At 33.9% G+C, this 13,540-nt stretch overlaps 1 protein-coding gene across 1 annotated transcript; it reads right to left on the reverse strand.

Annotated features, from left to right (window-relative positions):
* Positions 1 to 7,775: 7,775 nt before the first annotated feature.
* Positions 7,776 to 12,371, reverse strand: LOC109337380. Its single transcript, XM_019574344.1, has 3 exons — positions 11,267 to 12,371; positions 9,015 to 9,557; positions 7,776 to 8,153 (listed from the first exon to the last, which is right to left on the reverse strand). Exons 1-3 carry the CDS (start codon positions 12,155 to 12,157, stop codon positions 8,052 to 8,054), a joined length of 1,536 nt encoding a protein of 511 aa, XP_019429889.1. The 5' UTR covers positions 12,158 to 12,371; the 3' UTR covers positions 7,776 to 8,051.
* Between the last annotated feature and the right edge of the window lie 1,169 nt (positions 12,372 to 13,540).

The following is a 13,540-nucleotide window of genomic DNA, read 5'->3' on the forward strand; positions in this document are numbered from 1 at the left end:
GCATGCAATTTTTGTTTTGTGAATCTCAGAAATAATAAAGCATGTGAAATTATTGGTATTGGAGAACTCAGAATTGTGATGGATGATGGTGTTGTGAAGACGTTATGTGAGGTTAGGCACATACCATATTTGAAGAAGAATTTGGTTTCTTTGGGGACATTGCAGGCCAAAGGATTTAGCTCTAGAGCTGATGGGGACAATGATATTATTCGAGTATGCAAATGTGCTCTGACTGTGATGAAGGATAAAAGGACTGCAAGGAACACTTACAAGTTGTTAGGGAGAACAGTTGTAGGTGGAGTTGTTGGAGGGGTTGAAGAGATCTCAATAGATTCAGACCATGGTGCTACAAAATTATGGCACATGCGCTTGGGACATATGAGTGTGTATGGTATGATAGAACTATGCAAAAGAGGACTGTTGATGGGAGTCAGCAAATGCAAGCTAGATTTGTGCAAGTATTGTATGCTTGGGAAACAGACATGAGTTACTTTCAAGGCTGGCCAACACAGCACTCGGGGCATTTTAGATTATGTCCACACTGATTTATGAGCACCCATTCAAAAACCATCCCCATGAGGTTCTAGGTATTTTGTTACCTTCGTTGATGACTTTTCTTGCAAGATCTGGGTATATTTTCTGAAGCATAAGTCACAAGTCTTTGCCAATTTCAAGGTTTGGAAGGCAGAAGTAGAGAACCAGACTCGTAGGAAAATCAAATACATTAGGTCAGATAATGGTACAGAGTACAAAAACTCACAGTTTCAGAGACACTTTTCAGTGAAGAAGACTCCTCAGCATAATGGTGTTGCAGAAAGGATGAATAGTACTCTTACAGAGAGGGCCAGATGTATGAGACTGAATGCTGGACTTTCCAAAGAGTTTTGGGAAGAGACACTTAGCATGGCATGTTATGTCATTAATAGATCACCACGGGCTTCATTGGATGGTAAAGTTGCAGAAGAAGTATGGATAGGTAACCCAATCAATTATAATATGTTACACATATTTGGTTGTCCTGCTTATGTACATGTACGCAGTGATGAATGATCTAAACTTGATTCTAAGTCAAAGAGGTGTATCTTCATTGGATATACCAAAGGTGTGAAAGAGTTCAAGTTCTGGGATCCAGTTTCCACAAAGGTGGTGTTGAGCAGAGATGTAGTGTTTGATGAGGATTTCAAGATGAAACAATCAATTTTGACAGAGGTGCCCATGCCAAATGGAGAGACTTTAGGATCAAATATGATTCCATTGAGCAATGAAATGGTTCAGGTGAATAAATGCAAGGAACCATGCACTAGTTCAAGTCAAGAACATGATGATTCTCATGCGGAGAATTCAGGTGAGTAGGAGTATCTACTTGCTAGAGACAAAGATAAACGTCCTATCAAACCTCTAGAGAGATATGGCTTTGAGGATATGGCTTCAGTTGCTCTCCATATTAGTTCAGGAGATCCATGTAGCCTCCTAGAGGCTATAAACAATCAGGAGAAAGAACAATGGATGGGTGCCATGATGGAGGAGATGAAGTCTTTATAGAAGAACCAAACTTGGGAACTTGTTCCATTGCCCCCAGACAAACGTGCAGTTGGGTGCAAGTGGGTGTACAAGAGGAAGCCAACAGTAAGGCTCGTCTTGTAGCAAAAGGGTATTCACAGCAGAAGGGGATCGACTACAATGAGATTTTCTCCCCAGTGGTGAGACACACTTCTATCAGGGCAGTGCTTGCCTTGGTAGCCAGCCGGGATATGCACTTAGAACAGATGGATGTGAAGACTGCCTTTCTCCATGGTGAATTAGAGGAGAAAATTTACATGACACAACCAGAGGGGTTCAGTGCAGCTGGACATAATCACTTGGTTTGCAAGTTGAAGAAGTCTCTATATGGGTTGAAGCAGTCTCCCAGACAGTGGTACAAGCGGTTTGACCCTTATATGTTGAAGATTGGTTATAAGCGCTGTGAGTATGATTGTTGTGTTTATGTCAGAAGTCTTGATGATGGTTCTTTTATTTTTCTATTGCTTTATGTTGATTGCTGCTAATCATTTGAGTGATATCAATGATCTGAAAGTCATGCTAGGTAAGGAGTTTGACATGAAATATTTAGGGGCTGCTATGAAGATTCTTGGGATGGAGATTCACAGAGATAGGGGAGCTAGAACTATGGCTCTCCCAGCAAAGCTATGTTGAAAAGATCTTAGAAAGATTTGATATGAGCAATGCTAAAGTAGTGAGCACTTCATTGGTAAATCGCTTCAAGCTCTCCCTAGATCAGTGTCCAAAGACATATGAAGAGAAGAATTACATGTCAAAGGTTCCATATGCCAGTGCAGTAGGTTGCTTGATGTATGTTATGGTTTGTACTAGACCGGAGTTGGCATAAGTAGTTAGTCAAGTATGCAAGTACATGTCGAAACCAGGGAAGCAGCATTTGGAAGCAGTCAACTGGATTTTCAGATATTTGAAGGGGACTACAGGTCTCGGTATCATGTTTGGCATCCAACAGAGTAAGACTTCAGTTATTGGTTATGTTGATTCGGACTATGCAGGAGACTTGGATGATAGAAGGTCCACAACGGGGTTTGTCTTCACCCTTGCAGGTGGACCAATTATGTGGAGATCATCAGTTCAGTCTGTTGTTGCTATGTCCACAACTGAAGCAGAGTACATGGCAGCTGGTGAAGCTTCTAAGAAAGCCTTATGGCTTATGGGGTTGGTAAATGAGTTAGGCATTGAGCAAGATAGAGTTTTGCTGCATTGCGACAGTCAGAGTGCTATCTCCTTGGCAAAGAACCGGGTGTATCATGCTAGGACCAAACATATTGATGTGAGATTTCACAAGATCAGAGAGTTGGTAGCTTGTGAGTAGATACTATTGCAGAAGGTTCACACTTCAGAAAATGCAGCTGATATGCTAACCAAATTGGTTACTGTGGACAAATTCAGGCATTGTCTGAGCTTGTTGAACATTTACTGATGCTGGACTATGGAGCGCCCCCAACCCAATGACGGAAGATGGAGATTGATGATATTCGCCAAGGTGGAGATTGTTGTGCAATGACTCATATCTCTAGATAACAACAATACAAGTTATGGGCTTGGGCTGATGTAAAGAGGTTGGGGTAGATGACTATATATTTATGTTCCGTAAACCTAATGTAACAAGGAGAATAATAGTTAAACACTAATCCTAATTCTCTAATAATATATAGTGGTAGCCGCTCAACGCTCCCGGGGACGTAGGCACAATTGGCCGAACCTCGTTACTAAATCTTTTGTGTTATTCTCTTCTCTGTGTACTATTTACTATTTGATTGTTCGCTTGTTCCCAACAGCTAGTGACACTAAACCATTACATTTTGCTAAGATATTGAATGTTAGAACTTGAACTTAAAAGCAGTCAAAATAGGTTAGCAGGTGAGTAATATGCATGTATAATTCCAACTTTGACATTACTAACAACAACCAAATCTAAATCAATAAGTAGGGTTTGCTACCTGAATCGAATGACGTTACGATGTTCTATCATAAATCAATTCTGACATTACCAATTAGCATTAGTAGGGTAGAATTGTTAATAACATTCCTCATATGTGGTAGCATAATATTAGTGACACAAACTTACTCGATCCCATTAATGATGATTTGGCTTCTTGTATACCACCACTTTATCAACAACAAAAAAGGATCATCCATCTTCCACCGACATTTTGGGTGAGGGACACGATGCTTGTCATATTCACTCACAATCTCTTGTGTTGTAGAATTGAATTTTGCCTTTGTAAAGTAAAACACAAAAGGCTTCTAGCAAGGGTTTCGGCTAAACGGATGCATGTTGAATGCATTTGCAGTGTAATTTTCCCTTTCATACCAATTCAAGAAAGTTTGCGATGACATTTCCATCTCCCGGGGCAAAAACACACCACGAAATATCTGAACTGCAAAACCCCATGAAACGAAAATGATCCAACTCTTTGATTTGTCATAGCAGATGGATTGCAGCATGAGGATTGCTGAGTCAAGCTTTATTGGTATGGTAAGTTGTTGAATGGCTTCTATTCGAGTCATGTTGGGGAAGATTGGCTCGACCACGTCAAGGTGGTGCAATGAGACCAATGGAGTCACACAAAAATCAAGTGAAAAATAGAATTCTTCTTTTGGATTGAATATATTTGTAGTTTACTTATGAAAAGAATATTGTAAAAATGACAATAAATAGCTGGTGGTTACATGTTTATGCCCACCTCTTTTTATAAGAACTTACATATTTATGCCCACCTCAAAGTAGAGACACCGACCTTCCTAAAAGATTTTTCATATATGTTACATTTTAATTAAAAGAAAAGACTCACTATTTTCCTTTAGAGAATAAAGTATTTCTTCATACGAGGAGATGATTTATTTCCTCCAGCTAGTAAAAGTATGATATATGTAATGTTTGGTTTAGTTTTAGAAATATTTTTGTAGAAAATAATTAAATATATCATATGTCATGATTTTATTAGCTGGGAAGATAACTTATCTTCTTATACCAGAAGATACATTATTATCTTTCCTTTATGTCCTTATGGTTTTTAAGTACTTGTAAACCTTGACTATGCATGTGTGAAGTACTTGCAATCACTCCCATACTTTGATCTAATGAAATCAAGATTTGATGCTACTCAAAAGTGAGTCAGATTTCCACCATTTTTTATCATATAAATATTTGTTTGAGTCTCATCCCTAATGATGTTTTCAACAACATTCCATTTTCAATCCTTTTGTTAAAATGATATGCAAGATTCTACTCTATTTTAAGAAAGATTTTGACTGTTATTCCATTTATAGTCAAATATTTTACACAATTATACCTTAGTCCAATGTGTTGAACATCCCATTATATGATTAATTATACACCTTTTGATGGTGTTGGTCGACTATCATAATGTACAAATATTGTTGTTATTGGCTTCGACCAAATAAGTATCTCATACAACAAATATCTAAGTCATTCAACTTCTTTGTTTCCTACTACCAATGTTATGAATTCGATAGGCACAATGTAGTCGACATTGCATGTTGTTTTCTTCGATCCCAAGAAATAGCATCCCCACCACGTGTGAAGGCCCAATCACTTGTTGTAGCATAGTCTTATGTGCATGTAGGTCAACCAACTAGCATTTGTGCACCTTCTAATACAAAAGGATGCCTATTATAGTTCAACCTATAATTTATGGGTACACATCTGCTGTCCCATACTTTGTGTCACTCCATGTCCCATGGGCATGTGATTGGTCATAAAAAATATATTTAAGTTAAAATTTAATTGTTAAATATTTTTCTAACAAATCATAAACTCATGGTACATAAAGTGGCACAAAGTATGGGACAGCAAATGTGCTTATTGTCTCCTTCAAATATTTTAGTACTCTTTTGGATAACATGCTACTCATGGTTGCTTGGATTATTTATATACTACTTACATCATATGCAATGTCTAGTCAAATGGTGGATGTTATCACATATATTAAACATCCAATTACTTTTGACTTTTGAATATTGAAGTTGTGCTATAGGACAACTTTTATTTAGTACTGAATTAATATTATTATCAAAGTAAATAACAACACTACATATTGATAATCAAGGTCAACAAACTTCTTTAACATTTTCTGTATATGGTGAGATTTAGACAAAACCTATATTCACATCAGATCTTATTATTATAATCCCTGGTAGCTTTTCATTTGAAAATCTTATATGTGTGGTTTTCTTAAGGTATTCTAGAATTCCTCCAATTGCTTTCTAATGATTAATACCTTAAAAGCCTAGTAATAATAGAAAATAAAAATCTAGTCTATGCATAAATAAAACTTCCTATGACACTAACATACTCGATTTAGCAAAAGATCAACTAGAATATTCATGAAAAATCATAGCTAAGCTTCCTTGACTTTGATATATTTAAAAAAAATCAAGATTTTATCAACATAATGTTTGATTGAAAGCAAAACCCCATTATCCTTGCTAACGTCTAATTTATAAAATAGGGTCTACCTCTCCAAAATTTTGCATTTTAAAAGTTGAAGATAGATACAAGAGAAAGAAGAAAATGTGTGGGGGAGTGGGTGTCGTTGGTGGAAAAAGAAAAAAAATGACATTTTTGACTATTTCATATTCTTTTTTATACCTATTCTTGATTGTATCAAGAAAATATTCTCTTGTGCACCGAACAAAAAGTTGTACTAGTTTACTTGTATGATAAATATGTATATTATTTATCCTCAATTCTATTTTTTTTAAAAAAGAACGTTAAAGCATAAAATATTTATTCTAAAAACGGGACCAGTTTATAATTATTTCATTTTATTGATCAAAACTCGGAAATTTGTTGGGCCAAGCGTGCACATAATTGTTTTCCTATAACATGAATGGATAATCAGGTTACCAATCTTCAATGGCAATGGTCCACTTTATCTCATAAAATTAATACATTCATGTCTTTGCTAATGTCATGGGATGAGTATTAAGTATTAGGTGAGGAAAAAACCTCATGAATGTTGGGGTATTTCATTATCTGTAACAAAAAGCACCAAGTTCTTCATGCGATTTAGTTGATAAGAAACAGGCGGTAGGAAAAAACATATAAAGGAAAAATAAAATAATGGACTACTAAGAACAGAAAAACATACATTATTGATAGTTAAAATAGAGAAATACAAGAATAAGATAGGTATCTTATTTTGTTCATTTTTAACTCAAATTATATAGAAAAATATACTAGATCAAAATGATAGAATAGACCCGTATGATAGGAAGGACTAACATGATAGTACTATCATATGGCTCATCAAACTCTTGTGAATGCAATAAGATATGATATACTATCTTATTCATTCTCTCTTCTCTTGTCAAACCCATAGAGAACTACATGAAAGAGGTTCTATCACTTTTTTTTTTAAATCTTCATCAATTTCAATTTTATGGTGTAAAAACAATTCTTTGAAACCCACTACTCTGGTTGTTCTCTTAAAAGTCCATGATTAAAAGATATATATACTCATAGTGTAAAAAATATTTATACTGTCACTACATCATTCACCATTCATTTTTAATTATTATTGTCTCTCAAATAAAAATGATACAAATGAACGGTGAATATTACAGTAATAATGAATATTACAGTAATAATGCACAGATATTGCACCTTCAGTGTACAAATATTGCATCTATATATATATATATTCCACTCAATATTTTATGATGTTTGCTTCTTCATGTGATTCAATTACTAGTTTTCAAATTCAACACAAATAGTGGGTAAGGCAAGAAGAAACAACATTTTGTCAGTATAGAGTAAATATTCAAAACTTAATGTTATGAAACTCCTTTACCTCATTAATTTTAAAGAAAATTTAACTCTATTTTACAATATATATAGAGAGAGAGATGTATAAACTATTTCTTAGATCTTGTCCATGAAAGAGACTGTTCTTTCAGCTAGCAGCTAAAGAGTTTATCACCTGAACTTTTTCTCATGATTATAGCAAAAAAACACGTGAAAGTAATGATTCTACTTTTCGAAACATTTCTAGAAATTTTGATTTTTTCTTATCTGGGTACATTATTTTGGTGACATAAATTTACCTTATTAAAGTTTAACATAATCCATAATTAGCAATAACAAGTTAGTTAAGATTACCATGACCATAATAAGAACAAGAATTTATGTTCCAAGAAGAAAGCATGATTATAGTATGTGAAAATTGTAGATTGACACATTAAGCACATATCTTAAGGATTTATCTTCATGAAGGAATAATAATAAGTCAAACTTTCCCCTCTACATTCAATGTACATTTTTGTTTAAAATTACAAATAGCTTTTGGCAATGGACCTTCTTTCACAAACCTATTACTACCCCCATTTCAGTGAAATATTTGCCCATGATAGAGAAAAGTAACAAAATTTCACTAAGGGAGTTATGCAATAAATAAACAATAAACAAATAAGCATATACGAAACTCCACGACATAACATGATGATACATCAGTGGCATTTTACAACTAGGTTTCACTTACCTCACCTTCCTTGCACATACCCACATCTATCACCATGGTTCCTTTCTTGTTTGAGTTCATTACTCTGCAACAATTTCTTCTTGGTGCCTGCCAAATACATATATCAAAAGAAATCCTAATCAATTTCCAAACAATGTATCCTAGTGTTGAAAAATTATTGCATAAATCTAATGTCAAATATTCTTGTGGTCAATTAAGATTAATAATTATGTTAGTTGTCTATTAATAATGATGTGATGTGCATAATACACCTCACGTAGTTGTACCATGTATTTATAGGGCACTCATGCCTCGATGGATCTATTTTCGAGGATAATAGTAGAAAGAGAAAGGTATGAGAGCCATGAAAATTGAAATACATTTATGAGATGAATTTGGAGTCTTCTATTTTTCTTCACTTCAAAACTCAACTCGCGAACATATTCTAAGAGTTGTAAGTTTTGCCACATCAACATTTCACTCTCTAATACTCAACTACGTATCATTAAGACTTCACTTCATATTGCTAAAACTCTTGTACCACAATGGGGGTAAAAGGCAATTTTGGTAAGACTCACTACAGCCAAATTGCACCTAAGATCAGGTCTTATGCTAAGACTCTATCTAAGACTCTCTTTTAAGGTTGGGGATGTGGATGCCCTAAGAACTTATTTGCTAGTGACACTAAACCATTAAATTTTGCTAAGATTTTGAATGTTAGAACTTGAACTTAAAAATCAGTCACACCAGGTTAGCAGGTGAGTAATATGCATGCACTGTAGTTCCAAGTATGACATTACCAACAACAATCAAACCTTAATCCCACTAAGTATAGTTGGCTACATAGATTGAACAACGTCATAATGTTCTATTATAAACCAACTCTAACATTACCAATAAACATTAATAGGATAGAATTGTAACAACATCCTCATATGTGATAGCATAATATTAGTGACAAGAACTTACTCTATCCCATAGATGGTGATCTGGCTTCTTATATACCACCACTTTATCAAAAGAAGAAGGATCATCCATCTTCCACCGGCATTCTGGGTGAGGGACACGATGCCGGTCATATTCACTCACAATCTCTTGCACTGTAGAGTTGAACTTTGCCTTTGTAAAGTAAAACACAAAAGGCTTCTGGCAAGGGTTTCGGCTAACCGGACGCGTGTTGAATGCATATGCAGTGTAATCTGCTCTTTTATACCAATTCAAGAAAGTTCGCGAAGGCATTTCCATCTCCCGGGGCGAAAACACACCACGAAATATCTGAACAGCAAAACCCCATGAAACAGAAATGGTCCAGCTCTTTGACTTGTCATAGCAGATGGATTGTTGCATGAGCCCTGCCGAATCAAGCTTCATCGGTATGGTAAGTTGTTGAAGGGCTTCTATCCGAGTCATATTGGGGAAGATCGGCTCAACCACGTCAAGGTGGTGCAATGAGACCAATGGAGTCACGGGATGAGCAGCCAGAAGACCAAACAGGTTCCCATACACATCATACTGTTTCAATAAACCAATGGATGTTAGTGTATGCAAGCATGCTGGACTATACTGATTGTCAAAGAAAAATAGCATTACTTTACTGCTTTATTCAACAAAATGAAATAAAATATCTACAGATTTTCATCCAGAAGATAACCATTAACAATGTCTCTGCTTTTCAGAATGCACTATCAAGTTCGAGGGGAAAACAATATGCTTTATCATCTAGTTGCCAAATTGCTTGCATAATTTTGGACCAGCTAACTACTCCAAGCATAAATAGTTTATTCAAAATGTAAAAGTACCAAACATTGCCTCCACTTAGAGCTTTACATTTATACATAAAGTCAAAATTTTGAAACCAATATTAATTTGAAAAGTTAACGCATAAGCATCAAGTTTTCCACCAACCACACTCTAAAATCAATATGCTAAAAATGTTTTTTAATTTCTTGAAAGGTTAAAAATTCTTAATAATTTATAAAAAATATATTTTAGTCCTTTCAAAATTCAAACGCTAGATTATGCCCTTCTAATTTTCAATTCATATCTTATAATGGACTTAGTCATACTAAAGAATGCACTTCATTCTACTCTATACATTCTAATCTGGACTTCTTAGAACATTAAACATATAATAGTGTCGGAGATTCTTTATCTCTTGACTAAAATGTTCTTTCATGGGCTAAGTAAAAGAATCATATAAATGAGTTTAACACCATATAATTCATTCTCCCATAAAACAAAACATGTCATAAATTTTATTTGGTATAAAGAAGTAACTTATTTGGAATATTAAGACACAAAGTCTATTTCTTTTATTTTTCCTCGGAAACAGTAAAATTTATGATTTATATTTTTTAATCAATAAAGCCCCTAAAAATTGAATGCGGGAGTCATTGATGTCTAATCCAATAGCGCCAAAAAAGCAGAAATAAAAATAATAATGCAGAGGGCACCGACACTAGTTGCATCAATGCATCATCCTCCCATTTCTTTCCTGGGGCCAAAATACCGGTAACTTATCTGACAACTATAGTCAAAATGGAACCCTCCAGCTTTTACCCCTTCGCAGTGCCCCCACAATGTCCCAAACATAAAATTGAAATTATAACCAATAAATCTATAATTTTTGGCTAAAATCTTTTTGTTATTTATTTGTAATTGAATTTGGTGTCCAAACCATAGATTAGTAAGAAGTGGCATTTTTTTTACTTGAATACATATTTTATAAAAAGTATGTACTTAAACTATATTAATTACACTAAAATCACCATTAATAAATAAAATATGTAAATAGATGCTTAAGATAAACTATTTATTAGCAAATGACTTAGAATTTTTTTGGTAGTAAAATGACTTAGAATTTTGTTTGGGAGTAAAATGACTTAGAATTAAATAACCAATTGCGAGAAATTTCATTTTAATCACCATTTAACAAATTTAATAAATGAACTTAATCAAAGTATGATTTTGGAGAGTAAAGTGCAATGAAAAGGCACCACCCACCAAATCAATTGAAAACAATGGCGACAAAACTGAAAAAAATCAAGCCCCACCCCATGGACCCAAAAAAAACAAACACTTATGATGAAAAATCACATTGAAAACCGTGATAACAAATAATAATTAATTAAGAGATAGAAAGAGAAGGCGTTAATCCATTTCGAGTCTAGTATTGCTATTAGGAATGGAATATTTGAAAGAGAATGATTGAGTTCACTAACCTGATGAAAACCGATTTCCTTAGTGAGTGGAACACCGAGTTCAGCCATACAAGCATGCATTCTATCATCAGAACCATACAATCCAGGGTACCTTTGAATACAACGATCTTGCATTTTATGAAGTGCTTTTGCCAAAGGGTAACTAATTGCAAAACCACCACCACCATAAGCCATTCCATAAGAGAAAAATATGTTCTGTAAATGACTCTCTGATTGGCTTCCAATGTAATAAAATTCATTATGATCATATTTCCTTAGAATCCTTAACAAATTTTCTGTTACAAAAATTGTATCATCATCTCCCATCACGAACCAACGAACATCTCTTAACCCTAATTCAAGAGTCTCTGACACGATCCTCGAGATCCGAATCGCGGAACGGTGTCCTTGCCGGTTTGTGTATGAAAACCGTGACGTGTCGCCGGAGATCTTCACCGGCGGCAGAGACTCCGTGTTGTTGTTGCTGGTGGCGGTGGTGGTGTTCACGTTTTCATCGAGCCATACCACGCCTCGCATCGTTTTCGGCTTGTACCATAGCTTGATGTAGTTCCTTCTCTGCTCCCAAAGCTTCGCCGATGCAGCGATTCCGAACACCACATGCCGGAGCTCCGTTCGGAGAGTTTCTCGAGATTCTCGCCGGAGAACGGTGGAGGTGGCGGTGGCATTGATATTGGAGGTTACTAAGGTGTTTGTTAAGAAAGGGGAATCGTTGTTACAGGCGCGTGAAGTTGAGACGAGCTTGAGCGTGTAGACAACGTAAGTGAGAGAAACGAATAGAATGAGTAAAAGTAGAAGCTTTGGTAAGGTTTTGCAATGTGTGGCGGAACTAGAAGTTGGGGTTCTCATCTGTTCCCAAATTAATTTCTCTGAATCTTTGAGTGACACTTTCATTTCAAAGTTTCAAACTTTAATTTCTGGGTATGTGAAAAAAAGGAATGAATAGATCTTTCAGAAAACACACAGGAGTTGAATGATGTGAGAAAATAGAATGTGAAAGTGAAATGATTGAGAAATGGGAAGTGTGGAATCAATTGAATGATGAAGGGTTTAAGGTGAGATAAGAGAGCATGCAGAGATAGAGTATGCCAGGTTGCACCATCTCCTGCAATGGAACTGCAAACATAAATATTTATAATTTATTGACAAAAAAAAATATTTATCTACATCTATATTTTAATATTATTAACTTTTCAAAAAATTAATATAAATAATATATTAACTATATAAAAATCTTTATACTATTAATTCAAACATATTAAATTCATAATTATTTTCCTTTTTTGTTGTTGAAATTATCCAACTATAGATGTCCTAATATAGTTAACTATATGTGCGGACCCCATTTATAATTAAGATCCTTCCACTGAAATTCCTGCATTTTTGACTAATTTGGTATTGTCATTATATTTTTGTTGAGGTCAAAATATAGCAAATTTATTTTTCTAAATTTCCAAATTTGAAAAATTGAGTATTATACCAAAGTTCTCCTAAGTCAATATGAATTAGGAAAAATACTAGTGTTTTTTCCATCATATTAAAATATTATCTTTAATAATTACATGAACTAATTTATATCTTAGTTTTTTTGTTTATTTCTTTTAATAATTTATTTACAAAAGGGAAAACAAACATTTTTTTTCTTTTTGTATAGTAATTGTTTATCTTACTCTTATTTACAATAAGAAAATTAAATCTACATAATTGTGGGTACAAAACATTTTGATTGGTTAGATGTATTTTAATTATATTAAAGAATAAAAGTGACTTATCACAAAGAAATAAATACTTATACCCCTTCTTATATCTTTAACATTATTCTTATTCTTATTTTTATAAAAAGAATTTTAAGTAATAGGATTGACATATAATGACCATTCAAAAGGTGATATAAAGAAAAGATGTATATGAATTCTCACGATCTTTCCTCTATATATAATGTGATTTATTAAAATATATAGATTTAAGTAATTTATTATTAACGAATACATAGATTTTTTATTAGTTATTTTGGTTTGATATTAATTATTAATTATAATAAAATATTTACTTAATAAGGAGGAATCAGTTTCTAACTAAACTAAATTATACAAATTACACTTATTATTAACCATTGATCTAAGATAAATCTAAAGGTACATATATATTAAATGAGATATTTTTTTAGTTTCTTTTTCCTTCAACCAACAATTAATATTTCTCATTCCTCCAACCAACAATTAATGTTTCCTACTAAGAATTATTTAACAAAATCACATAATCCTTTTTTAGAAAATT

The sequence above is a fragment of the Lupinus angustifolius genome, unplaced genomic scaffold (assembly GCF_001865875.1).
Source record: "Lupinus angustifolius cultivar Tanjil unplaced genomic scaffold, LupAngTanjil_v1.0 Scaffold_5_181, whole genome shotgun sequence".
Classification (NCBI taxonomy): Eukaryota; Viridiplantae; Streptophyta; class Magnoliopsida; order Fabales; family Fabaceae; genus Lupinus; species Lupinus angustifolius.